The sequence below is a fragment of the Delphinus delphis genome, chromosome 21 (assembly GCF_949987515.2).
Source record: "Delphinus delphis chromosome 21, mDelDel1.2, whole genome shotgun sequence".
Taxonomy (NCBI): domain Eukaryota; kingdom Metazoa; phylum Chordata; class Mammalia; order Artiodactyla; family Delphinidae; genus Delphinus; species Delphinus delphis.
Window position 1 is genome coordinate 22,592,070 of NC_082703.1, and position 27,116 is coordinate 22,619,185.

A 27,116-nucleotide genomic window follows, 5' to 3' on the forward strand; every position below is an offset into this window, starting at 1 on the left:
CTTACTTCGCTTAGTATGATAATCTCTGGGTCCATCCACGTTGCTGCAAATGGCATTATTTCATTCTTTTTTATGGCTGAGTAATATTCCTTTGTATATATATATACCACATCTTTATCCATTCCTCTGTGGATGGACATTTAGGTTGCTTCCATGTCTTGGCTATTGTAAATAGTGCTGCAGTGAACACTGGGGTATCTTTTCAAATTATGGTGTTTTTTAAAAATTAATTTTTGGCTGCACTGGGTCTTCACTGCTGCATGCGGGCTTTCTCTAGTTGCAGTGAGCGGGCTTCTCATTGCTGTGGCTTCTCTTGTTGCGGAGCACGGGCTCTAGGCGTGCGGGCTTCAGTAGTTGTGGCACGCAGGCTCAGTAGTTGTGGCACACGGGCTTAGTTGCTCTGCAGCGTGTGGGATCTTCCCAGATCAGGGCTTGAACCTGTGTCCCCTGCATTGGCAGGCGATTCTTAACCACTGTGCCACCAGGGAAGCCCTATGGTTTTCTTCAGATACATGCCCAGGAGTGAAATTGCTGGATAACTTGGTAGTTCTATTTTTAGTTTTTGAAGGAACCTCCGTACTGTTCTCCATAGTGGCTGTACCAATTTACATTCCCACCAAACATGTAGGAAGGTTCCCTTTTGTCCACACTCTCTGCAGCATTTGTTGTTTGTAGACTATTTGATGATGCATTCTGACCGGTGTGAGGGGACACCTCATTGTAGTTTTAATTTGCATTTCTATAATTAGCAATGTTGAGTATCTTTGCATGTGCTTTTTGACCATATCTGTATGTCTTCTTTGGAGAAATGTCTATTTAGATCTTCTGCCCATTTTTTGATTGGGTTTTTTTTTTTTGATATTGAGCTGCATGAGCTGTTTGTATATTTTGGAAATTAATACCTTGTTGGTTGCTTTGTTTGCAAATATTTTCTCCCATTCTGTGGGTTGTCTTTTCGTTTTGTTCATGATTTCCTTTGTTGTGCAAAACCTTTTCAGTTTAATTACATCCCATTTATTTTTAAAATTTTCATTACTCTAGGAGGTGGATTCAAAAAGATGTCACTGCAATTTATGTCAAAGAGTGTTCTGCCTACATTTTCCTCTATAAATACTACACTAATAAAGAGTTTTATAGTATCCGGTATAGAACCGGGTATATCTTTCCATCTGTGTCCTCTTCAGTTTCTTTTATCAGCATCTTAATTTTCAGAGTACAGGTCTTTTGTCTCCTTAGGTAAGTTTATTCCTAGGTATTTTATTCTTCTTGATGTGATGATAAATGGGATTTTTTCCTTAATTTCTCTTTATATTTCATAGTGTATAGAAATGCAACAGATTTCTGTATATTAATTTTGTATCCTGCAACTTTACCAAATTCATTGATGAGCTCTAGTAGTTTCCTGGTAGCATCTTTAGGATTTTCTATGTATAGTATGTCATTTGCAAACAGTGACAGTTTTACTTCTGTTCCGGTTTGGATTCCTTTTCTTTTTTCTTCTCTGATTGCTGTAACTAGGACTTCTGAATAGAAGTGGCAAGAGTGGGCATCCTTGTCTTGTTCTTCATCTTAGAGGGAATGCTTTCAGCTTTTCACCATTGAGTATGGCATTAGATTTGGGTTTGTCATATATGGCCTCTATTATGTTGAGGGAAGTTCCCTCTATGTCCACTTTCTGGAGTTTTTATCATAAATGGATGTTGAATTTTATCAAAAGCTCTTTTGCATCTACTGAGGTGATATTATTTTTATTCTTCAGTTTGTTAGTGAGGTATATCACATTAATTTGTAGATATTGAAAAATCCTTATATCTGTGAAATGAGTCCCACTTGATCATGGTGTGTGATTCTTTGAATAATGTATTGTTGGATTTGGTTTGCTAGATTTTATTGAGGATTTTTGCATCTGTGTTCATCAGTGATACTGGCGTGTACTTTTTTGAGATATCTTTGGTTTTGGTATCAGGGTGATGGTGGCCTCACAGAATGATGAGTTCGGAAGTATTCCTTCCTCTGTAAATAGTTTAACTCATCTCTAAATGTTTGGTAAAATTCACCTGTGAAGCCATCTGGTCCTGGACTTTTGGTTGTTGGGGGATTTTAAATTACTGATTCAATTTCGGTAACTAGTAATTGGTCTGTTCATGTTTCCTGTTTCTTGCTTGGTTCAGTTTTAGTAAACTTTGTAGTTGGTTCTGATTTTTGCTGCAGACTTTGCTACTGTTATGATAACCAACTCAGATTAATAGAAATATTTAAATTATAGGAAAAATTTGTATATTTTATATAAAATTATGATATACAAATATAACGTATACATACATCTTATTCTTCACTTCCAAATTCAACTTCAAAGTTTTGATACTGATCTAAAAGTTAGGTTCAGGAGAATAAAGATTTGTTTATATTCAGGATATTAGAGATCTGGAAATAGAATGTTTTTAATTTTTTTTGACAGTACCCAACTGGTCTAAAGCTTATTTGGAGTTGGGGATTTTGGTTAGTAGAAGAAATTAACAATGACATTGGTTGAATTTGAACATCATAACTTGGATGAGAACTGAGACTTAGTGACTGCCTTGTTTGGAATACATCTTACTAACATCTTGTTCTGTGCAAGCCTTCAGGCGTTCTGGACTTCTGTTGTAGCAGCTGTGCGTTATGCTTTCAGAGTGTAGATACTGGGGTATATTGTCTTACCTCTTCTCCTAAACTAAGAATCTAGCACCAAATGTTAGTTCTTCCCCTTGCCCACCCCCCCTGAGAGGAGGTGCCCCATGGTAGCTTGAACACATTAGGCTCTCAAATACTTGTTAAAACTGAATTGCCTAGTAATAAGGTAAGTGATATTCTAGAAAAAATTCCATTATTATTGGGTGGTAGTCAGTCTGACAGCTTTTCTGCTTAATTTCACTTCCAAGAAAATCACCTTGAAAACATAAGCAACAAACTATCATAAGTATGATACAGCTGTCGGGTGATTTTAGTCACTCACCCTTAGATACAAATTGCACCGTGATATTTGGCTTTGTTAATTATTTCAAAATCATGAGTTGAGCTTTGTTTTCTATTTTACATTGGGTTTGTATTTAATTTTGTCTTTAATCATTAAGGACAGTTTGGATTGGCAACTTTTAAGACACTTTACTGATCTTCCCAGTAAGTAATTTTTCCAGATGATGAATTTTAGGGACCTGCTGTTCTCGTTCCATCAGTTCTTATAGTAAAAGTAAATCTTCCATATGGTTTCCTGTGTTTAAAATAATAGCATGAGATCAAGCCGACCCCACAGAGCTCTAGCTGACTTGCCCAAACCAGGTCATACCCTGTCCCAGGGATGATTCTGTTTTAAATAATTCAGATGCCACAGTTCTTTGAGCCAATTTATCTCCCGGGATGATTAGCTCAAGCTTTGCAGAGCAGTTCCCTTGCAACCTTACTTATCAAATTGTCCTAAGGCAATGAATTAAAACCAATTTTATCAAAAAAATGAGAGGAAAAGTGATCAGAGAAACCTCTATTAATATTGGTATTTGGGGGCTTCCCTGGTGGCGCAGTGGTTGAGAGTCTGCCTGCTGATGCAGGGGACACGGGTTCGTGCCCTGGTCCGGGAAGATCCCACATGCCGCGGAGTGGCTGGGCCCGTGAGCCATGGCCGCTGAGCCTGCGCGTCCGGAGCCTGTGCTCCGCAACGGAAGAGGCCGCAGCAGTGAGAGGCCCGCGTACCGCAAAAAAAAAAAAAAAAAAAAAAAATTGGCATTTGGTCATAACATTGAGCTATGTAAAATGGATAGGGTTCTAAAAGTTTTTGATATTTGTTATTCTGAATATTTTTCCCTCAACAGTATGATTCATCCAGCCTTCCAGCTCTGCTATTCAAAGCAAGACCCCTTTTGGGAGCTGAAAACCATCTGCAAAATATCAACTATCAATTAGAGAAGCTCCTTGACCAGAAATGAGACCAGTCTACTAAAGTGTGCACATATAAAGATTGTCTCATGCTACTGCCTGTTACCTTCTGAAACTGTATGTATTTTTCCATAAAGGAGATGGGGGAAAAAAACCCCAAACTTTATTACTATTAATTTGAATTGAATATTTCTTTTGTTATGTTATAGCAACATTCCCAGGTACATTTTAAAAAAGTAAACTTGTCTAATTGTTCAGGCTGGTTGTATGGTCTTGTCACCAGAATTTAATATTACTTTGTCATTAAAATTAAATGGCTAGATATAGTAGTTTTAGAGGCCATAGTTAATTTTTCTGGTTAATGTCAAGTGATGAGTTTCAAAATGTTTTAAAATGTTGACACCTAGCCCTAGACATACAAAAGTTTTACTGTAAAAATAAACATGCAAAATTAAGCTGATATGAACAAAGACTAATAACTTTGGTTAATCAAATAAGGAGACTTATACTGAATTTAAGCACACTGGAGCTAATTTTCAATAAAACTGGTTTACTTCAATAAGTAAGATTTGGAAGCAAAGTAATAAAACTTAGCTGATACAACAGGCTTTATAAGTTACTAGTTTGTTATTAAATGTTTTCAAGCAGATTACAGCCTAGTTATGTAAGTGTCCATAATTAGCTACTCTTGTAATACTTCTATAATTAGTTCATCAGGAATTTCATCAATTCCATTATAACCGAGAAGACTGTTCTCTGCAGCTTCTGCCAATTCAGCATCTTCTGTAGCCTCCAAAATATAAGCATCATCAATGCCATTATCCCAGTCAGCATCAGAAAATGTACCTTTTGACGATGCACTAGATGACGGTTCATGAGGATTCTTGGTTTCACTGTCCCTTGTTTCATCTGTTGTAAACTCCTCTTCCTTTAGTTCCAAAGGGGAGGGAGAGTAGAGTAGGAAGAAAATACTGCTTATTCAGACAGAATGTATGATTTCACCATACAGTCGATCTCTACTGAATTAAAGTATTCAGTTCAACAGATATTAAATTGAAAACACTGGATGATATTGTCTCCAATACAGTCACCATGGGGATGGGCTCACTGTTGCTGCCTTTGTGGCACACTCTTGAAACTCCAAATTTAGAAATGCCTGCAGTTCCTGTGGTACATTCTTTTCAGTGTACACAGATGGGGCTACAGCAAAGGTAAGACTGCTTTTTTTAAAAAGTGGATAGTCTATCTGAAGGCAAACTGGTTTTTAAAATGTATCTGCTATCTTAACATATTTCTCTATCTTTAAAGTATTTTAAAAATTAACATGGATTGAAAAAAGTTATGAAGAACAGTTTTGAGACAACTGTCAAAGTACGAGTGTGGATTTGTATATTAAATAATATTGTATCAACATGAAATTTCCAGAATTTAATAATTTCACTATAAGTATATAAGAATGTTCTTTATCTCTTAAGTATGTAGCTGGAGAATAAGAAGGATTTTGATGTCTGCAACTTATTCTGAAGAGATTTGTTATGAACTGAATGTTTATGTACCCCCATCCTCATGAGGTTGAAATCCTAATCCTCAATGTGATGGTATTAGGAGGGTGAGGTCTTTGGCAGGTAATTAGATCATGAGGGCAGAACCCTCATGAATGGGATTAGTGCCCCCTTATAAAAGACCACAGAGTGCTCTGTGATCCCTTCTACCAGGGAGGGACACAGTGAGAAGACAGCTCTCAATGACCCAGGAAGCTGACTTGAGTCCGCCAGCACCTTGATCTGGGACTGACTGAGAAATTTGTTGTTTCTAAGTCACTCAGTCTAAGGTACTCTGTTATCGCAGCCTGAAATGCCTAGACAAAATTCATCAAAAATGATGATGTGTAATGTGTACAGTAGAGGGAGAAAACAAGTGTGGCCAAATGTTTAACAAGTCTAGAGGAAGGGCATACAGGAGGGTTCCTTGTTCTGCTGCAACATTTTTGTAGGTTGGAACTTCTTTTAAAACCAGATGAAGCAAGAAATGACAAGCAGAAATGACAAAATATTAACTGTTAAAACTAAGTGATAGGTTTCTTATTTTAAATAAAAAGATAAATCCAAGCAGTGGTAATACTGTACACCAAAAATACTTTCAACTTGGCATTTCTGAGGTATTACTGGATAGGCAGGAAAAAAAATCAGAAACCACAAACATGCATCAAAATAACACTCAAAATGAACAAGGATAAAATATCCTTAGAGGCACAATTTTAAAAATCTTTTTTTAGTTATCTCTTTAGTTCACCAGAGAATCTGGCTATCAGCTATTTTATTATATCCAGCTCCTACAGATCAAGAATGAGATTTCTACCATTTCAGTATGAATTTTTTCAGGAGACTTTTTAAAATCAAATTTAATAGGTACCAGTCAATTATCTAGACTGTAAACTCAAGCACTAATTCAGCTTGTAGCAGGTAACTTTCATTCTAACCGTAACACTATAAACAAAAAGGCTGATTGATGTGGGGAAAAAAACACTAAAAAAGTCTAGAAAATAACATGACAAAAGAATACTTAATGAAAAGTTCTTGTAAAATATTAGTAAGACCCCATATAAAAGTAGAGGGCAGTTACAGGCAATCCATAATAGAAACACATAGTAAATCTGATGAAAGTTAATCTGCATTAATAAGTGTAAATTAAAACACCTGAAATACCACTTTATGCCTACCAGGTTGGTAAAGATCAAAAGGCAAAAACAAGCAATGTTGGCAAGTGTAGGGTAATAGGTACTCCCATAAACTGAAATCTAATTTCCTGTCGTTTTTGGAGAGCAATTGGTGATATGTATGGAAAATATCTGTGATAGTTTAAGTAGGAAAAAAAGCCTACAATATAGTACGTATACTATGACTAAAAAACATGAGGGTACATAGGTAACAAATTCTGGAAGATACAGACCACAACATTTACATCAGTTATCTGCATGGTCAAGTTATAAGTGACGATGCTTTTTTCCTTTTGTGCTTTATGTATTTTCTAATGTTTGTGTACAATGAATGTGAATTACTTGGGTAAATAAAAGTTTTAAAAAGAAAAATATTGGTTTGGCAATCTATACCCTTTGACACAGTTCTACTTCTAGAAATTCTTATAGTTTAAAGAAACAATATATTTTGTTATACTTTGTAAAGCAAAAAATGAGAAATTTATTAAATGTCTGAAACTGGTTAAATAGCTAGCTAGCTCCATTAATTTCTTATGTAGCAGTGGGAAAAAATGAGGTTCATATTATGAGATTCGTGCTGAGATGAGACAATCACTACAACATATTCCTAAGTGAAAACAAGGTACAGAACAGGGTGTTTAAACAGTATCTGGACACACCTGGACACCATTAGCTCATTTGCCATTATACCAAGAACTAGTTAGTAATGAGAAGGAAACTAAAAACTGCACTTACCTCTTTGAGAAGAAACAGGAGACGCACTTCAGCAGGTAATGGGAAACCTGAATCAGAAAAACAGTAGAACTATTATATAAATATCTAATTTTTACTTTGTGGTAAATGTAAAAATTAGTAACTCACAGTCAGATTTGAAGTTTTCTGCTTTACATACAGGGTCATGACATTTTTGATACCAAACTTCATTTTTCAGGTCAACCAAAATCCTTTACATTAAAAAAAGAAGAAAAAATTATTTACTATCTAGACTTGATAGAAAACAAAATTCAGCTACATGCCATTTACAAGAGATATGCCTAAGACTTAGAGATGGAGAAAAGTTAAAAAGTAAAAGGATGAAAATAGACATTAACTTGGCAAACCATGGTTGCCAAAAGTATCACACAAAATGAACTTCAGGGCAAAAATTACATACTGACAAAAGTTCCTCCGAGGAATATACAATTCCCAACTTCTATCCACCAAATAAGAGAATCTCTAAATATGTGAGCAAAACTGACAATTTCAAGCGTAAACAAATCTTCAACCATAAATAAAGATTTTTAAAAACTATTCTTTTGATAATTGATTCCAAACAACTCCCCAAAACTCAGGATATCAAAAATTTGAGAATTTAAAACAATTATAAAAATTGACTATGCTAGGTACAACATGAATCATCAAGTTTAAAAGTATTCATTCACATAACACATTCTCTGACCACAAAGCAAATTATTTAGAAATAAGCAACAAAAAGATAGCTAACTAAAACTCAGAAATTTAAAGGGTTTTTTTGTTTTTGTTTTTTTTGCAGTATGCGGGCCTCTCACTGTTGTGGCCTCTCCCGTTGTGGAGCACAGGCTCCGGACGCGCAGGCTCAGCGGCCATGGCTCACGGGCCTAGCCGCTCCGCAGCATGTGGGATCCTCCCGGACCCGGTCACAAACCCGTGTCCCCTGCATCGGCAGGCAGACTCTCAACCACTGCGCCACGAGGGAAGCCCTAAAACAGTTTTCTTAATAACCAAATGACTCAAGGAAAAACCATGATGGAAATAAGAATATGCTTAGAACTGAATGGAACTGAAATTACATATTAAAATATGTGAGGGGAATTCCCTGGCAGTCCAGTGGTTAGGATTCCACGCTGTCACTGCCGAGGGCCCAGGTTCAATCCCTGGTCAGGGAACTACGATCCCACAAGACGCGTGGTGGGCACCCCCCCCCCCAAAATAAATAAAATATGTGAAACAGAGCCAAAGTGATCTTTAGAAAGAAATTTAGAATCCTAAAAGCTTATTTACAAAAAAAATGGCTAAACACAACTTACAGAAGTAACAGAATAAACCTTAATAAATTAAAAGTCAGGAAGTAATAAAGAGCAAAAATTTAGAAAAATCAAGGACAAAATGTGAAGACTAAAGAATAAAATTCTTTCAAGATTAAACAAAAAGAGGTAAAGACATAAATATTATTAGAAACTGAGATATAACTACAAATGCAAAATATACTAAAAATGTACTATTGTGAACTTTTTCCAGTAATGCTGAAAATTTTGGTAGAAGAGACAAAGTACTAGATAAGAATAAACCAAAGCAAGCAAACTTAAAGAAAACGCGAACAATCCTATAACCACTAAGAATTTTTTTTTTAATTTAACTAGTAAGGAAACAATTGTTAACAGTCTGTGTGGTATTGGGACATTTACCAAGGAGAGAAAAATGCTGGCAACCCAGTCTAATGGCCCCATAAACATTCCAATAGACTTCCTAATAAACAGACTAATGCTACAGTTCCCAAACTGTACACCAAAGTGCCCCAGAGTGACGTAGGATATTTATCTTTCTAGGGAAACGGTGATACCACATCTGTCAAGCACCCCGCAAACTACTTGCTTGTAATTCATAGCTTCAATATATCACCTTTCTTCATTCCTTTCAGTGATGTCCTATCTTTGTAGAGCTGGGTTTTTTGGTGGTGGCTGTGATGAAAAGTACCATAAATGTGGAATGAGACGTGACAGTGCAGGTGGCAGTGTCCAGCCTAATTCCAAGGTTTAAGAGTTTATGCAGTGCTTAAAAGGACACACATCCGATTAATAATTACATTTAAGGAGGTTCAAAAGGTCCAACTTCCAGGTATAAATCAGTCAGTCATTAGGATATAATGTACACATGGTGACTATAGTTAATACTACTGTATTACATATTTGGAAATTGTTAAGAGTAAATCTTAAAGTTCTCATCACAAAAAAAACAAAATTGTAACTGCATCTATCCATGGTGATGGATGTTAACTATTTAACTAGACTTATTGTGGAGATCATTTTGCAATCATGTTGTACACCTGAAGCTAATGTCAATTATACCTCAATTTAAAAAAATGAAATACAAATATTTTCTTTCAATTGATAAACATTTTTTTTCAAAGAGCTACTAAATTATTAGGACAAATACTAAGTTGCTTGAAACTGATTAATAAACAAACTGTTAGGTATTTCTTTTGTCCTTGGAGCAATGTGAAAAAATTATTACAATACTAAGGGCAACATAACTGAGAAAGTCTGGGGACCAATGGCAATTTGCTAAGTTGAGAGTCCTTATCTACGTAGAATGTTCTTCACAGGATGTTTCTGCATATGGTAAACAAACCTAGAGTCTGGATTTATAAGGCATGGCTCCTGGACATGTCACACATGCTATGTAACTATGAATATAAAACACAGATGTTTCATAACTTCAAAGCTGCCTGCTGTGTACTGTGACTGCTCACTTCTGCCTCAGCTTTCAACCTGAGTTAGAGAAAAGCATCCAGTGCAGGAAGGAGCTGGGTCACCGTGCCAGATGTCCCAGGCCTCACTCTGCTTCACCTGTGCCTTTGCTTCCTTATATCTTTAAAGCTACTAGTAAAGCTTATCATTGGGTAAGATCTCTGATTCGTATGAGTGAGGTTTGACAATCCAATCCTCAAATTTGTTAGTAATCAGGGAAATTCAGATGAAAACTACAATATCATTTTAAACTCACCAGATTAGCAAAACAAATTTTTTAAATCTAACAATAATAAGGTTTTGGTAAGAATATGGATCAGTACAAAATCTGAAAACACTGCTGGTGGGAGTGTAAAGTAGTGTGACCATGTGGAAAAATAATTTATTATCTAATAAAATTAAATATGTGCATATCTATGACACAGCAGTTCTAGTTTTAGAAATATTTTGAAAAACTTGCATATGTGCACTAAGTGATATATACAAGACTATTTGTAGCTTCACTGTTTATAGCAGCAAGCCAAATAGTAGGACAATAGATGACCTGGTATATTTATATTTGTATAATGACATCATATACAATGATGAAAACAAGAATAAGCAACAGCTACATGCTGCAGTATAGTATGGATGAACTTCACAAATACAATGTTGACCAAAAAAGCAAGTCAAAGGATGCAATTTACCTAAGATTCAAAAAAATGTAAAATGAAATAATACACTGTTTGGAGATACAAATATATATGGAAAAACCATAAAGAGCAGCAAGGGAAAGATTAACACAAAATCCAGGATAATAGCTATAATCTCTAAACAAACTGGGGCTGGGCCCACAAGGTACTTCTGAGGTTTGGATAAATTTTGTTTCTTATGGTGAGTGACAGATATGGCAAGTTATCATTTTAGTATTCTTAAAATGTACATATATCAATACATTATATACACACTTTTACATATATGATGTATCTCACAGTTAAGAGAAAGAATATACTGTGGATACATAATACAACCTGGTAATTCTTCAGAAAGAAACATACAGCAACCTAAGTATCTCAAGAAGTTAAAAGATGATCATTGTATGATAATGATTTTCTGGAAAACTTTCATGCATAGAAAAAAGACTAGAAAGATACACCAAAATCTTAACCATAGATATTACTGGTTCTGGGACTATGGGTGGTCTTGTCTTTTGTGTTTTTCTGTTACAGCTTTCTGCACTGAGCATATAGTTTTTAAAGTTTTTTTTTCTTTACTGAATTAATCTACATATATAATATAGCACTGAATAATAATATTGAAGATGTTTTCCGGCTTTCTAACAAAAGCTTCATGATCATTTTCTCATATCTGGCTCATGTGCTATAAAAGCTTGATATATCAAAGTCTGAGCTTCGACATTATGTATTAAAACATAGCAAAATTTCTCACATCATAAATGATAACTACTGGGTTTCTATTTTATCCCTATTCTAAATATTTCCTCATATGATTTAAAATTCTTATGGTTTTACTTCTTCCTTTACTTCCTCTCCTTTTGCCAGGGGCATTTAAAAGAAAACTCTAAAAACAGGGCGTGGCATATACAGCAAGCACCCGATAAATACTGGTTCCCTTCTATACCATTCTTTGTCTTGAACATGTTAACATAACCTTAACTCCAATTCTTAAACACTGACGGAGTAGTTTCCTTCTGTTCCAAATTTGCTCACTTTTGATTTAGACTCCATAGGTGTCAAGGGCCAATGGCTACTACCTCTCATTTCTTTCTAGCCCCACTTAATTCTACTTTAGTTTCCTCAAAATTTTACTATTTAAGGGATTATTTTACCAAATAAAGTACAGATAAAGATATGTGCTAGAGGCAAGGTAATAAGAAACTCAAATATTAAAAAACACAAACCAGGGCTTCCCTGGTGGCGCAGTGGTTGGGAATCTGCCTGCTAATGCAGGGGACACGGGTTCGAGCCATGGTCTGGGAGGATCCCATATGCCGCAGAGCAACTAGGCCCATGAGCCACAACTATTGAGCCTGCGCGTCTGGAGCCTGTGCTCCGCAGCAAGAGCGGCCACGATAGTGAGAGGCCCGCGCACCGCGATGAAGAGTGGCCCCTGCTTGCCACAACTAGAGAAAGCCCTTGCACAGAAACGAAGACCCAACACAGCCAAAAGTAAATTAATAAACTCCTAAAAAAAAATAAATACAAACCAAATAAAATATAAATTGAATTACAACTAAATCTATTATAACAAAATCACTTTTATATTCTCATCTTTAAAAATTATAAACATTTAAAATATAATACTGGTTAAACACACAGAACTCAAACAATATTACTTACATGATATTATTACTCTTGTGGGCTCTTCCAATGTTTTCACACCAGCGGTATTTACAAATATCATAAACCAATAATTCTTCTGGGAAAAAGTAGTTCCAGCGCTGAATTCCTGAACCACAAATAATGTTTCTAAAGATATTATTATTGTATCATATAACAGTTAATTAAGAATAAGACTGTTTACCTCCTTTAATGCCATTTTTATTCACCAACAAGAGAACAAATTGATCAATTTCAGGGTAAGGTGAACACTGAAAACCTTCAATGGTTTCTACTGCAACAAAAAGAAAAATTAATTATAAATCATAACGGCTAAAACATGAGGAGTTACATTTTAAGTTGTTTAGTACAACCAGGGGTTTTGCAACCTGCCCCTGCCAGTTCGTTTTGGTTTTTTTTGGCCTTCTCTGCAATTTGTCTTTTAGTCAGTCATGGATTCTTACAAGGAAGCAGGTAAAATTCAGACCTCTCAATTAAATCAAATTTTAGCTAATTTGCATAAAAAGCATTTAGTATCACTTCAGTTGCTTGCTTCATTCTGATAAAGAGAAAAGCAGTCCCTTGCATCCAGGAGCTGTCCTAGTATTATCATTGAGGCCTTGGTGTTGCTACAAGCTGGCTGGGGACTCACAGCTCAGCCCTGGTGTTCTCCTATTAATCATAAACTATTTCACAGAACTTCAACATCAGATAAGGTCACTCTGTGGCCATGATGATTCAAGACATAAATGAACACCACTCTGTACTCATGTATGAACACAGACAAAATATGAACATTTTCCAAACCACAAAAATGACCAAGTGCCCACCTATCTTGTCTAATGTAAGTAGCTGCTCCTTCTTTGCCAATTGTAGCTTTAGTCTCTCTGTAGTTGGCCTTCCTTCTAGATAAGATTTATCAAGATATTTAATCATAAAATTGTCACTGACAGCACCCAATTCAAAACAAACACACTTCCTTGGAGACTTCAAAAGCATCTAACTCAAGCCTGAATCCTATAAGTCCTTTCTAACACCCTTTTACTGAGATGCCCTCAGTTTCCTATGGTGTGCATTCTCCACCGTGGTGACCAGTAACAAACTCAGCTTACCACAGGTGTGTTCTCCAGTGCTCTTTAGCTGTAGAGCACTGACATTCATTATATTTTCTAAGACTCTAATGGAATAATTAAAAATAATTTATTTAAAATCTTACTTAAATTTAAAGACAGAATACTCTTCTTAAAATAAAGCCCGATTTCACTTACAAAAATAGTACACATAATTTAAGAAATTTTGGAAAATATATTACAGCAGAAATGAGAGGAATGTCTAGAAATAACTGTTAAACAACCAGAGGAAAATAAACATAAGAAAATGTTATCCATATTTTTAAAATAAACCTGTGATCATACCTCACATATAATTTTGAGTCTTAACGTCATAAATGGGCATTTTTCGTATTATATAGGCTTTATAAATTTAAATCAAATGGCTACAGAGTATTTTACAGTATGTAACCAATTTTACAGTATGTAACCATTTTGTTGTACATTTAAATTTTCAGTTCCACTACTATAAATGATAGCCCAAAATATGTGTATAAAAATATTTACTGGAGAGTTTATATATATCTTAGAAAAAGATCTATATTTTCTTCAGTATAGGAATGAAGAACACATAGATTTTGTGAAAAATTATATGGCCATTAAAAGAATGCAGGGCTTCCCTGGTGGCGCAGTGGTTGAGAGTCCGCCTGCCGATGCAGGGGACACGGGTTCGTGCCCTGGTCCGGGAAGATCCCACATGCCACGGAGCGGCTGGGCCCGTGAACCATGGCCGCTGAGCCTGCGCGTCGGGGGCCTGTGCTCCGCAACGGGAGAGGCCACAACAGTGAGAGGCCCGCATACCGCAGAAAAAAAAGAAAAAGAATGCAGAAGCTCTCCATTTACAGGAAATATAGGAAAAGCTCTGCTGGGTTAAACAGGCAGTTATTAACAGTGGTTACCCATCTTTGATTGTGGACAGAGGGGTGAAGAGAACTTTGTTTTTTCATTTTAATATGTGTTTTTTATATAAACAATCTACATTTTCATATTTTCCCCCAAAATACCATAAAATGAAAATTAGTAAAGAAGCTTAAAATACATCAATTTTTATACTTTTTCCATTTTGGACAGAAACCCAGTTGTTCTGAAGGATCAGTACATATGAATACTTAAGATTTAAGATTTATAAGCAAAATAAATTTTGCATCCTTAAATTTTCATAGGAAATTGTTTTCTTAAAATTACCTGAAGTACTGGTATGGTTAAAATTCTCAACTCGTTGTTTATTTTGAGACATGTCATATGTCAGAATTCGTAAAGTATCTGAGAATCTGAAGAAGAAAATAGGTACAACAAAAAGTAACAATATATATTAGAATTAAAGAGACGTGACTACCGAAAGGACACAATTTCAAATAATTTCATAATAAAATCCTTTGTTCAACAGATAACTGTTCTAGGATATTTATGCCACATTTGCCTACAAAAGCACCAATCCAACCCTTACAAAAAAAGAGTAGTTTGGTGATCATTTGAAACTGATGCTTTCCTCTACTACAGAGTAAATCAGAAGACACTAGGACTGCTGAAGCTGCAGAATGAACTATTCCCCAAACATACAGAGCCTTTGAAATTTATGTTAACAAAGTCTGGATAATAGGAAGAAAAAGAGAGGGATGAAATCAAAGGGAAAATAGATTAAAATTAACTGAAAGCGAAAATACATTCATAACCATAAAGAATTTAGCCTTTATTTCAGGAAGAAAAATACCTGATATTTAGTTGGATACACAAATGACAATTAAGATAACTCTACTCAGAAGAACTCTCCACTTCTGTAAAATTAACATTGAAACTACAAAAGAAATGAGATTTGGTAATCAGGAGATTACCTGTACTTCAGGCTGTTATTAGAGACCAACTGTGTTGCTTTTCCCATACATGACAGAATGTGACCTTATTCTGGTGCCAGCAACAGTGGGGAGCAAGAATCATGTAATTTTTAGGACGATGCTACCTCTAGAATCTCAGATATGACGAATAATTAACATTTATTGAGCAGAGACCATGTGCCAGGCACTGTTGTAAGTACATACATACAGCTCTTGTTTAATCCTCACAACTCCATGAAATAGATGTTAATATTATTTCCATTTTAAAGGTAAGGAAACTAAGACTTTGATGTTACTTCTAAGATTTGTTATGAAAACTCAAATAGTCCATAAATATATAGAGAAAAACAATGTATCTTCCCACCCTCCTGAGTAACTGCTATCAAATCAACATTTGGACACAACTTGCCTTATGGCAGTGTATTTTAAGTATTTTTATTAAGATTTATCTCTATGGAATTTCTCTTTAAACTTATATGTAGGAAAGGCAAAAAGGAGAAGAATCAGAACAAGTTAATTCAGCGAGGCAATTCAGCCTGATCTTTAACCACATGTCCTACACTAACAAAAATTGCCAGCCCAGAGTGAAGGGGAATAAAGGCATATATTTCTGTTGAAAGATGTCTTTCACACTTTTTAAAAATGACCAAAACATGGGAATTTAAATGTTCAGTAACAGAACTGACAATAGAGTATATCAGTATAATGGAAAATTATATACACATCAACAATTTTATTTACAATTTACTGTTGGTAATTATTAACTTGACAAATATTCATGACAATGTTGAGTGGATAAAACAGGTGACAAAACAATATAAATAATGATCTCAAGAAATATGTTTTAAATGAAGGAGCTATGTAAATTATATTTCTGTATGTGCATATATAAAAAGAAAATTAAATGTTAACAGTAATTACATTTCCAAATGCAATACAAGTCATTTTTCATTTTTATAGAATCACTTTTAAAAACTGGAAAATATATCAAATATAATCATAAAAGGATATAAAGAGAAAAATGGTTAAAAAATAACTTTTACTATTATTATTTACTGGACAAAAAAGAACAGTTAACGTAGAATTTTAAGAAATGACTTTCTTTTACTCAAGATATAAAAAATTTATACAATTCACATTTTAGTAATATACAGTGCCATTCACTGCTTAATAAATATTCATGAACACACAATGATTTAATTCTGGTCCTGTATACCTGACATTGCTGACCAAAGCAGAGAGGAAATATTGATTTTCTTTGGAAATATTCTCCGATTGTACAGGATAAAATTTGTTATCTTCAGCAACCTCCAAAGGCACATACTTTCCTATTTCTGATGATTTATACAGTCGAAAGTTTCTATTTCTTGTATAAACTCCTATATCAAAAATTAATAAAACAATATGAATGCATGTTTTCAGTGATTTGTTTTTATAGTCAGCAAATATTAAGTTAATTCTGTATAGTATTATTAGAAAAAACACCTGGTTGTGGTTCAAGATAGTGACGTAGGAAGATCCTGAACTCACCTTCTCCCAGGGACACACTGAATCTACAGCTATACACAGAACAATTTCCTGTGGAAAAAAATCTGAAAACCGGAATGGCCCCTTCACATCAGACAAACGACAGAGAACTCAGACGGAAGCAGATAGGAAAGGCTGAGAGGCACTCTCACCATAAACCCCACCCCAGGCACGGCAGCACACAGTCAGAAGGGAACGCAAACCCGGAACTTCTCCCCAAGGCGTACAGGGTTCATACCCCACATCAGGCACCCCAACTTTTAAGACCAGCACCTGAGAGATGAGCCCTCCAAACACCTGGATTTGAAGACCAACTTGGCTCACACCCACGAGACCCACAGGGCCATGAAAACTGAAAACGGCTCTTAAAGGGCTCACGTGCAGACTCACCTGCCCCAGGGTCAAGTGCAGAAGCAGCCCATTGAAAAGCGCCCATTCGTTATGTGAAAGAGACTCATTTACTAATTTTAAAGCACTGGTCTGAGGGGCAAGTCCTGTTGGGATATTCTCTAAGGATAGAGGCTGCTGGGTACCTCCTTCCTGCTCTCCTTCTGCCTTGCTAAAGCTGGAGGGAGCCATCTTTCTTTTTTACTTTATCAGCAGGTGCCGTCTTCATACCACCCCTCTGCCTTGCTCCAGCAGTGGGTACCATCTTTGTGCTCTCCCTCTGCCATGATCCAGAGTGCCAGTAGCTCCCAGAGGGGAGCTTCTACACACATCTGCTGCCCTGGTTTTCACAGCTGGTGACACACTTTCTGTGGCTACCATCCAGACACCCCTTGATCTCCTGGCTCTAGAGGTTAGGGAAGCTTGTGATCCTGGGTCCCATGGAGCTGTAACAATCAGAGAGACAGCTCTTGGTAGACTACCACTCCCAGCATACTGCACAGACAGCAGACTTAAACACACCCCCAGTCTTTCTAACAAAGAGGCCTATTTGCTTGTCCTGGAGCTTAGGGGCTCTTAGGGAATGGAGGCCAGTGGACACCATCTTGGCACTCTCCCTCCACCTCACTACAGCTCACCAGTATCTCTCAGAAAGGAGCTTATACACTCATCTGGAGCCCCAAATTTTGTGACTCCTGCCCAGCCAGACTGCCTGGCTCTGGTGACTAGCAGGGCTTAGGCTTGTGGTCCCACAGGAGTGTATATATTTGCATTTTTTTAAAAGCTGCTGCCTGAAGGTCTGGCTTCCAATCAGCTTGAATCTAGGTGCTGACTGAGATCCTCCCCTTTGGGGCACTGACTGCTCTTGGCACACACTCAGTTACTAGGAGCTATTAAAAATATAATAGGGGGCTTCCCTGGTGGCGCAGTGGTTGACAGTCCACCTGCCGATGCAGGGGACATGGGTTCATGCCCCAGTCCAGGAAGATCCCACATGCCGTGGAGCGGCTAGGCCCATGAGCCATGGCCACTGGGCCTGTGCGTCTGGAGCCTGTGCTTCACAATGGGAGAGGCCACAACAGTGAGAGGTCCGCATACCACAAAAAAAAAAAAAGTGTATATATATATATATATATATATATATATATATATATAAATAGGCTGCTTGGACAAGCACAGAGGTTTGTGACAACATGAGCTAAGACACGACTGAATAATAAAGTTCATCTTCTACACAAGGCCAACCCTTCAAGACTGGGAGAAGTGGCTGTTGCATCTAATGGGTAGAAACCAACACAGAGAGTCAAGCAAAATGAAGAAACAGAGGAATATATTCCAAATGAAAGAACAAGATAAAACCTCAGGGGAAAAAATCTTAATGAAACAGAGAAAAGTAACTCACCTGATAAAGAGTTCAAAATAATGGTCATAAAGATGCTTGCTGAACTCAGGAAAGAATGGAGGAACACGATGAGAACTTCAACAAAGAGAAAATATAAGAAAGTACCAAACATAAATCAAAGAACTGAAGAATACCATAAGTGAACTGAAAAATACACTAGAGGGGTTCTATGGCAGACTAGATGAAGGAAAAGAGAGGATCAGTGAACTCGAACACAGGGCAGAGGAACTCATCCAATCAGAGCAGCAAAAAAAGAAAAGAATGGAAAAAAAAGTGAAGACTGCTTAAGGGATTTATGGGACAACATCAAGCAGACTAACATTCACATTAAAGGAGTCCTAGAGGAAAAAAAAGAGACAGAGACAGAAAGGAACAGAAGACTTATTTGAAGAAATAATGGCTGAAAACACCCCTAACCTGGGGAAGGAAACGGACATACAGATACAGGAAGCCCAGAGAGTTCCAAATAAGATCAATCCAAAGAGACCCATACCAAGACACATTGTAATTAAAATGCCAAAAGTTAAAGGGAGAGAATCTTAAAGTAGCAAGAGAAAAAACTTGTTACATACAAGGGAACCCCCATAAGACTATTACTCCAGAAGGGAGTGGTATGATATATTCAATCTGGCTGACATAAAAAAAAATTTCCAACCAAGAATACTCTACCTGAAGTTATCATTTATAATTGAAGGAGAGAGAAAGTTTCCCAGATAAATAAAGGCTAAAGGAGTTCACCACCACACCACTAAACCAGCCTTGTAAAAATATTAAAGGGACTTCCTTAAACTGAAAAAATAAAAGGGGTGTTAATTAGTAACAAGAAAACATATGGGGACTTCCCTGGTAGTCCAGTGGTAAAGAATTCACCTTCCAATGCCGGGGATGCAGGTTCTCTGGTCAGGGAACTAAGACCCACGTGCCGCAGGGCAACTAAGCCCACGTGCGCCACAACTTCTGAGCTCACGCACCTCAAACAGAGAGCCTGCGTACTGCAAACTATAGAGCCTACACGCTCTGGAACCCGAGCACCAGAACTACAGAGCCCACGTGCCCTGGAGCCTGCACGCCACAACTAGAGAGAGAAAACCCACACACCACAACTAGAGAGAAGCCCGCACACCACAATCAAAGATACCACATGCCTCAACAAAGATCCTGCATGCCATAACTAAGACCTGACATGCCAAAAATAAATAAATAAATAAGTCTTTTTTTTTTAAAGAAAGAAAGTATAAATCTCACTGGTAAAGGTAAATATATAGTAAAGGTAGTGGATTAAGACTTATAAAACTAGGGACTTCCCTGGTGGCACAGTGGTTAAGAATCCCCCTGCCAATGCAGGGACATGGGTTCAAGCCCTGGTCTGGGAAGATCCCACATGCCACAGAGCAACTAAGCCCATGCGTCACAACTACTGAGCCTGCACTCTAGAGCCTATCAGCCACAACTACTGAGCCCACATGCCACAGCTACTGAAGCCCACACGCCTAGAGCCCATGCTCCACAACAAGAGAAGCCACCGCAATGAGAAGCCCATGCACCACAACAAAGAGTAGCCCCCACTCACCGCAACTAGAGGAAGCCCGCGCGCAGCAACGAAGACCCAATGCAGCCAAAAAAATTAAATGATTGTTATCAACTTAAAATAAACTGTTATAAGTTATATGCAAGCCTCATGGTAACCAAAAAGTAAAAACCTATAGTAGATAATACAAAAAATGACAAAAGGAAACTAAGTATACCACTAGAAAAGTCATCAAACCACAAAGGGAGAGAGCAAGAAAAGTAGAAGGGAACAGAGGAACTACAAAACAGCAGAAAACTATTAACAATATGGCAATAAGTACATACCTATCAATAATTAAGTGTAAATGGACTAAATTCTCCAATCAAAAGATACAGAGTGGCTAAATGAATAAAAAAACAAGACCGGGCTTCCCTGGTGGCACAGTGGTTGAGAATCTGCCTGCCAATGCAGGGGACACGGGTTCGAGCCCTGGTCTGGGAAGATCCCACATGCCGCGGAGCAACCAAGCCCATGAGCCATAACTACTGAGCCTGTGCGTCTGGAGCCTGTGCTCCGCAACGAGAGGCCGTGATAGTGAGAGGCCCGTGCACCGTGATGAAGAGTGGCCCCCGCCTGCCGCAACTAGAGAAAGCCCTCGCACAGAAACGAAGACCCAACACAACCAAAAATAAAAATAAATTAAAAAAAAAAAAAGAGATTCCACATCTTCGCCCAACGTTGGCTTTCCTTTAAAAAACAAAAACAAACAAAAAAGCAAAACAAGACCTATCTATATGCTGCCTACAAGAGATGCACTTCAGACATAAGGATACACACAGGCTGAAAGTGAAGGGGTAAAAAAAGATATTCCAAACAAAGAGAAGCAAAAAGAAAGCTGGAATAGCTATACTTGTATCAGACAAAACAGACTTAAAACAAAGACTGTAATAAGAGACAAAGAAGAGCATTACATAATGATAACTGATTAAGGGATCAATACAAGAAAAGGACATTTGTAAATACTTATATACACCCAACATAGGAGCATCTAAATATATAAAGCAAATATTAACAAACCTAAAGGGAGAAATAGACAGCAATACAATAATAGTAGAAAAATTTAATACCCCACTTACTTCAATGGATAGAGCATCCAGAAAGAAAATCAGTAAGGAAATATTAGCCTTAAAGGACATATTAGATCAGATGGACTTTACAGAACATTCCATTCAAAAGCAACAGAATATACATTCTTCTGAAATGCACATGGAACCGTCTCCAGGACAGATCATATGTTAGGCCACAGCAAGTCTTAACAAATTTAAGAAGACTGAAATCACATCAAGCATCTTTTCTGACCACAGTGGTGTGAAACTAAAAATTAATTACAAGAAGAAAACTGGAAAATTCACTTGTATGTGGAGATTAAATAACATGCTAATGAGTAAACAATGGGTCAACAAAAATTAAAGGAGAAATAAAAAAATACCTGAGATAAAAGAAAATGGAAACACAACATACCAAAATGTACAGGATGCAACAAAAGCAGTTCTAAGAGGGAAGTTAACAGTGATATAGGTCTACCTCAAGAAACAAGAAAAATCTCAAATAAACAATCTAAAATTATACATCAAGGAACTACAAAAATAAAACCAAATGAAGCCCAAAGTTAGTAGACAGAAAGAAATAAAAGATCAGAGCAGAAACAAATAGAGACTAAAAAAAAAAAAAACAAAAAGATGAAACCAAGAGCTGGTTCTTTGAAAAGATAAACAAAATTGATAAACCTTAGGTAGATTCACCAAGAAAACGAGAGGACTCATATAAATAAAATCAGAAATGAAAGAGGAGACGTTACAACTGACACAAAGGATCATAAGAGACTACCATGAATAATTATATGCCAACAAATAGGACAACCTAGAGTAAATGAATAAATTCCTAGAAGCATACAACCTGCCAAGACTGAATCATGAAGAAATCGAAAATCTGAATGGACCAAGTACTAGTAAGGACACTGAATCAGTTAACAAAAACCTCCCAACAAAGCAAAGTCTAGGATCAGATGGCTTCAAATGTGAATTCTATCAAAGATTCAAAGAATACCAATCCTTCTCAAACTCTTACAAAAAACAGAAGAGGGAACATGTCCAAGAATTTTGGTTACAAGACCAAAATTCCCCGAGAGCAAAACTAGACAAGGATACCGTAAGAAAAGAAAACTACAGGCCAATATCACTGATGAACATAGATCAAAAAATCCTCAACAACATATTAGCAAACCAACTTGAACACTACATTAAAAGGATCATACACCATGATCAAGTGGGATTTATTCCAGGGATGCAAGGACAGTCCAACATCCACAAATCAATCAATGTGAGGTAACAACACATTAACAAATGAAGGATAAAAACCATATGATCATCTCAACAGATGCAGAAAAAGCATTTGACAAAATTCGACATCCGCTTATGATAAAAACTTTCAATAAAGCAGATACAGAGGAAACATACCCAACATAAAGGCCACATATGACAAGTCCACAATTAGAAATACTCAGCAGTGAAAAACTGAAAGCTTTTCCTCTAAGATCAGGAACAAGACAAGGACGCACACTCTCGCCATTTTTATTCAATGTAGTATTGGAAGTCCTAGCCACAGCACTTGGGCAAGAAAAGAAAGGAAAAAAGCATCCAAATTGTAAAGGAAGAAGTAAAACCATCATTGTTTGCAGATATATTGTACACTTGATATTATACAGGTCTGCCTCAACTAACAACTGGTTACATCCCAACAAATAAGTTGAAAACGCATTTAATACACCTAACCTACTGAATATCATAGCTTAGCCTAGCCTACATTAAATGTGCTCAGAACACTTACATTAGCCTACAGTTGGGCAAAATCATCTAACACAAAGCCTATTCTGTAATAAAGCACTGAATACCTCATGTAATTTATTGAATAGTATATTGAAAGTAAAAAGAACAGAATGGTCGTCTGGATACAAAATGATTGTGACTGATCTTATCACCTGACTGCATGGCTGACCGTGAGCTGCAGCTAACTGTCACTGCCCAGCATCACAAGAGGGCACATATCACTAGACCAGGAAGACATCGAAACCGAAAATTCGAAGTACGGTTTCCACTGAATACATTACTTTTACACCACTGTAAAGTCAAAAAATTTTAAGTGGGGAAAAAAAAGTGGTAGGTCAAACCATCATTAAGTCAGGGATCATCTATATGTAGAAAACCCTAAAGACTCTACCAAAAAAATGTTTGAATAAATGAATTCAGTAAAGCTGCAGGATACAAAATCAATATACAGAAATCTGTGGTGTTTCTATACACTAATAACAAACTATCGAAAGAGAAAATAAGAAAACAATCCCAGTTACAATTGCATCAAAAAGAATAAAGTATCTAGGAATAAATTTAACCAAAGAGGTGAAAGACCTGTACACTGAAAGCTACAGGCATACTTCAGAGCTACTGTGGGTTCAGTTCCAGAAAGCCACAATAAAAGCAAATATCAGAATAAAGTCACACGAATTTTTTCGCTTCCCAGTGCTTATAAAAGTTATGTTTATATTACATTATAGTCTATTAAGGGTATAATAGCAGTCTTTAAAAATATACATACCTTAAGAAATACTTTGTAACTAAAAAAGTGCTAACCACCATCTGAGGCTTCAGCGAGTCATTGTAGTAACATCAAAGATCACTAATCATAGATCATCAAAACAAATAATAATGAAAAAGTATAAAATATTGCAAGAAATACCAAATATGAAACAGAGACACAAAGTGAGTAAATGCTGTTGGAAAAACTGCGATATCAGTGGTTGACTCAGGGCTGTCACAAACCTTTAATTTGTAAAAAACACAGTATCTGTGAAGTGTCATAAAACAAGGAATGCCTGTTTTATTTCCAAATTCTTATACTTGGTTGTCAGGGGTGCTAGAAAGATATGCAATACAGCAGGAACACTTCCTATTCTCAGCCTGATTGGCCTGGTAATCTTGATTATAGCTTAAATCTCCTTTTCTTCAACTTGTAGACACTGAAACTCTCTGAGTTGCTCTAACTATCAATGGCAAAAATGCTGCTCTTATGGTTTTTCAAATCACAAGCTAGAACTCAACATAAAAATGAGGTTTAGTTCACCAAATTGGAGCTCAGCTGAATTAGGGGTCCTGATTGGCCTGTGTGTTACCTAAACAGGCTGAGGTCCTGTGACAGTGCTTCATACGTCCTCAGATTCAGAGACCAGAAGCAAGCAGGGCAGAAGAGAGCACAGCTGAAGAAGCCACCAGTTTTATCATAGGAGCAAGTTGATGAAATAACCCTGCAAAGCTCTTCAGTGCAGAAAACGCCAGGCTTACTTTGCCACCTAATAGCTCCATTTTTACATTGTACCTATTTTTACAATTTATTTCATCTAATTAAACCTGTCAGCAGCACTGGAGACTGCTATCCAACTGTCCCCTGTCATGAATCCTGTGAACATTTCAGAGCAGGAGCCAGCCACAACCATTCTCTTCTGGAGCTCAGGCCAGCCTGCTGCTTAGGTCCCACAGCACCCCTTTAAGATCTCCTAACAGAAACCTACTAGATTTCCTGCACCTGAGCTCACTGATCACATTCTGCTAGTGACCCCAGTCGTTGTGGAGCAGTGGTGGTAGTAAGAATCCTAAGCAAAGTGACAGGTGGACACTGACTGGTCTCTCACAGAAGTACACAAGTCCAACAGACAGCTGTCAATTCTACTTACCTAGATCTACAAAAAGATGCTTTTCTCCTACGTTATTCTTCACAATTAAAAATGAAAGATCAGGACTGCTTTGCTTAGCTGACCCCAGCCTCTCCAGTTTCTTTGAATTCGTTGTCCAGCTCTCTCCCATATCCTTATCTGTGGACTTTTTGCTAAAGGAAATTCCTTGTTTAACTGGTGTTTCAGAAAAATGGGAAAATTCATGGCCCATTGTCTCTGGAGTCATATCATCATCTTCACTAGCAATTAAGTGAAAAGCAGGCTCTAACATTTTTCTCACAAAATTACCTAAAGGAAAAATAAAAAGGTTAATCTAATTCTTTTCTGCAAACTATAACAAGATCTAGGCACAAATCTACACAGGACAATTTTACACAGTAAGGCTTCTACTTTCAATTTCTGGTTTTAAAACTGAGTTGTTGGTCTTCCATGGTGGCGCAGTGGTTGAGAGTCCACCTGCCGATGCAGGGGACACAGGTTCGTGCCCCGATCCAGGAAGATCCCACGTGCTGCGGAGCGGCTGGGCCCGGGAGCCATGGCCCCTGAGCCTGCGGGTCTGGAGCCTGTGCTCCGCAACAGGAGAGGCCACAACAGTGAGAGGCCCGCGTAATGCAAAAACAAACAAACAAAAAAAAACAACTGAGTTGTTATTATAAACTGTAACGCACCTCTCCTATACTTCCTTCCTCTTGTGTAATCATTTACTTTTTAAATTCCCTTTGACAGGGGAGTTTGGTGTAACTTGTAAACAAATCATCTTAGAAGGGAAGGTTAATGTGAGACAATTTGTCAATGTTGCTAGTATGGGCCTGGGCCAAATGCTCTGTCACCAAAAAAGCACCATTTTAATGAATACAAATTGAGTAGAATTTACAATCACAATCAATGATTAAAGAATGCAAGGTTCCGACTGGAGGGGTGGGATAGGGAGGGTGGGAGGGAGGGAGACGCAAGAGGGAAGAGATATGGGAACATATGTATATGTATAACTGATTCACTTTGTTATAAAGCAGAAACTAACACACCATTGTAAAGCAATTATACCCCAATAAAGATGTTAAAAAAAAAAAAAAAACTTTGATTAGGATTTAAAAGGATTTTGAATTGGATACCAGCTGAATATTTTCTTTATTACTGAATAACGTCTTCTATTAAAGCTTCAGTGTGTTTAATGTTAAAAAAAAAAAAAAAAAAAAGAATGCAAGGTTTACACAAGTAAACAGTGCTGCCACACTCTCCCCATGTCAGGACGTCAGCAAATTTCTCAGGACTTATATCTTCTCTCCTTCACTCGCATGACGCACCCCAAGAACCTGGACATTCACAGCCATCAGTTTAAGGTTCTTGCTCCTCCTGCCTCTCCCGATAACTGGTCATGAGCAAGTTGTGGCCCAATAACTAAAGTCCAGAACTAAAGCAAGTAAATACATCTATTGTATTTCAACATTTATTCTAAGAGCTCTAAATATGAGTGGCGCTATCTTTACATAGAAAAGATGGTATGACAATCCAGAGCTTCTTTCAACTCTCATAATTTGTATCATAAAATCAAATAACCATCTGGTTAAGTTGCTTCACGCATAACAATACTGGAGAAATACACTACCGTAAGAAAAACTTAACTTTAGTCTTTAAAATTGGTATAGTCTGGGCTTGTCACTTTATTTACCAGACAGATTGAACCCTTAAATCATAAGATACACATGCTCTAAGTTCAAAATTCTTTCTCCAAATTAGACTTAATTACTTCCCTCCTCAAAGAAACAAATCCACTATCTTCTAAAACTAAAAATCAAAATGAAAGCAAAAGAATTTGATCCTTGCAATCATACACAGACATGATTATCTCTGGAATGAGGGAAATAAGGTAAACACTGAGTAAAAAGAAATCATGATACATCAAAGGACAATAAAGCAGTCCAAACATAAATTGATAAAGTAAATTTTCCTGGAAATGTAAAATTACACCTACTTGACACCAAGAAGGCGTGGCTGCAGAACCAGTTGCCAAGACTGTGCTTAGGAGGCCGGGCTAGGACAATGGACGGTGTAACCACCTTAATACTAACACCGGCTCCAGCGAACTACTCTGCTTTCTGCTGCCCTTCCCAATAGTATCACCCTCACCTCATCATTAA

At 37.0% G+C, this 27,116-nt stretch overlaps 2 protein-coding genes across 3 annotated transcripts in view; one reads left to right on the forward strand and one right to left on the reverse strand.

Annotated features, from left to right (window-relative positions):
- CENPU (centromere protein U) overlaps positions 1-4,569 on the forward strand; it is a 30,577-nt gene extending 26,008 nt beyond the window's left edge. The window contains exon 13 of the mRNA XM_060001304.2: positions 3,846-4,569. Coding sequence (XP_059857287.1) covers positions 3,846-3,959 — 114 coding nt within the window. The 3' untranslated portion in view covers positions 3,960-4,569. The remainder of the gene's footprint in view (positions 1-3,845) is intronic.
- A 22-nt stretch (positions 4,570-4,591) lies between these two features.
- PRIMPOL (primase and DNA directed polymerase) overlaps positions 4,592-27,116 on the reverse strand; it is a 34,705-nt gene continuing 12,180 nt past the window's right edge. Inside the window, exons 5-13 of one of the 2 annotated variants that reach the window (XM_060001302.2) lie at positions 24,979-25,266; positions 16,586-16,748; positions 14,723-14,808; positions 13,259-13,333; positions 12,634-12,723; positions 12,450-12,558; positions 7,487-7,569; positions 7,361-7,407; positions 4,592-4,837 (exon numbers count right to left, since the gene is read on the reverse strand). In XM_060001302.2, coding sequence (XP_059857285.1) covers positions 4,592-4,837; positions 7,361-7,407; positions 7,487-7,569; positions 12,450-12,558; positions 12,634-12,723; positions 13,259-13,333; positions 14,723-14,808; positions 16,586-16,748; positions 24,979-25,266 — 1,187 coding nt within the window. The remainder of the gene's footprint in view (positions 4,838-7,360; positions 7,408-7,486; positions 7,570-12,449; positions 12,559-12,633; positions 12,724-13,258; positions 13,334-14,722; positions 14,809-16,585; positions 16,749-24,978; positions 25,267-27,116) is intronic. The other variant, XM_060001303.2, reaches the window with a different exon arrangement.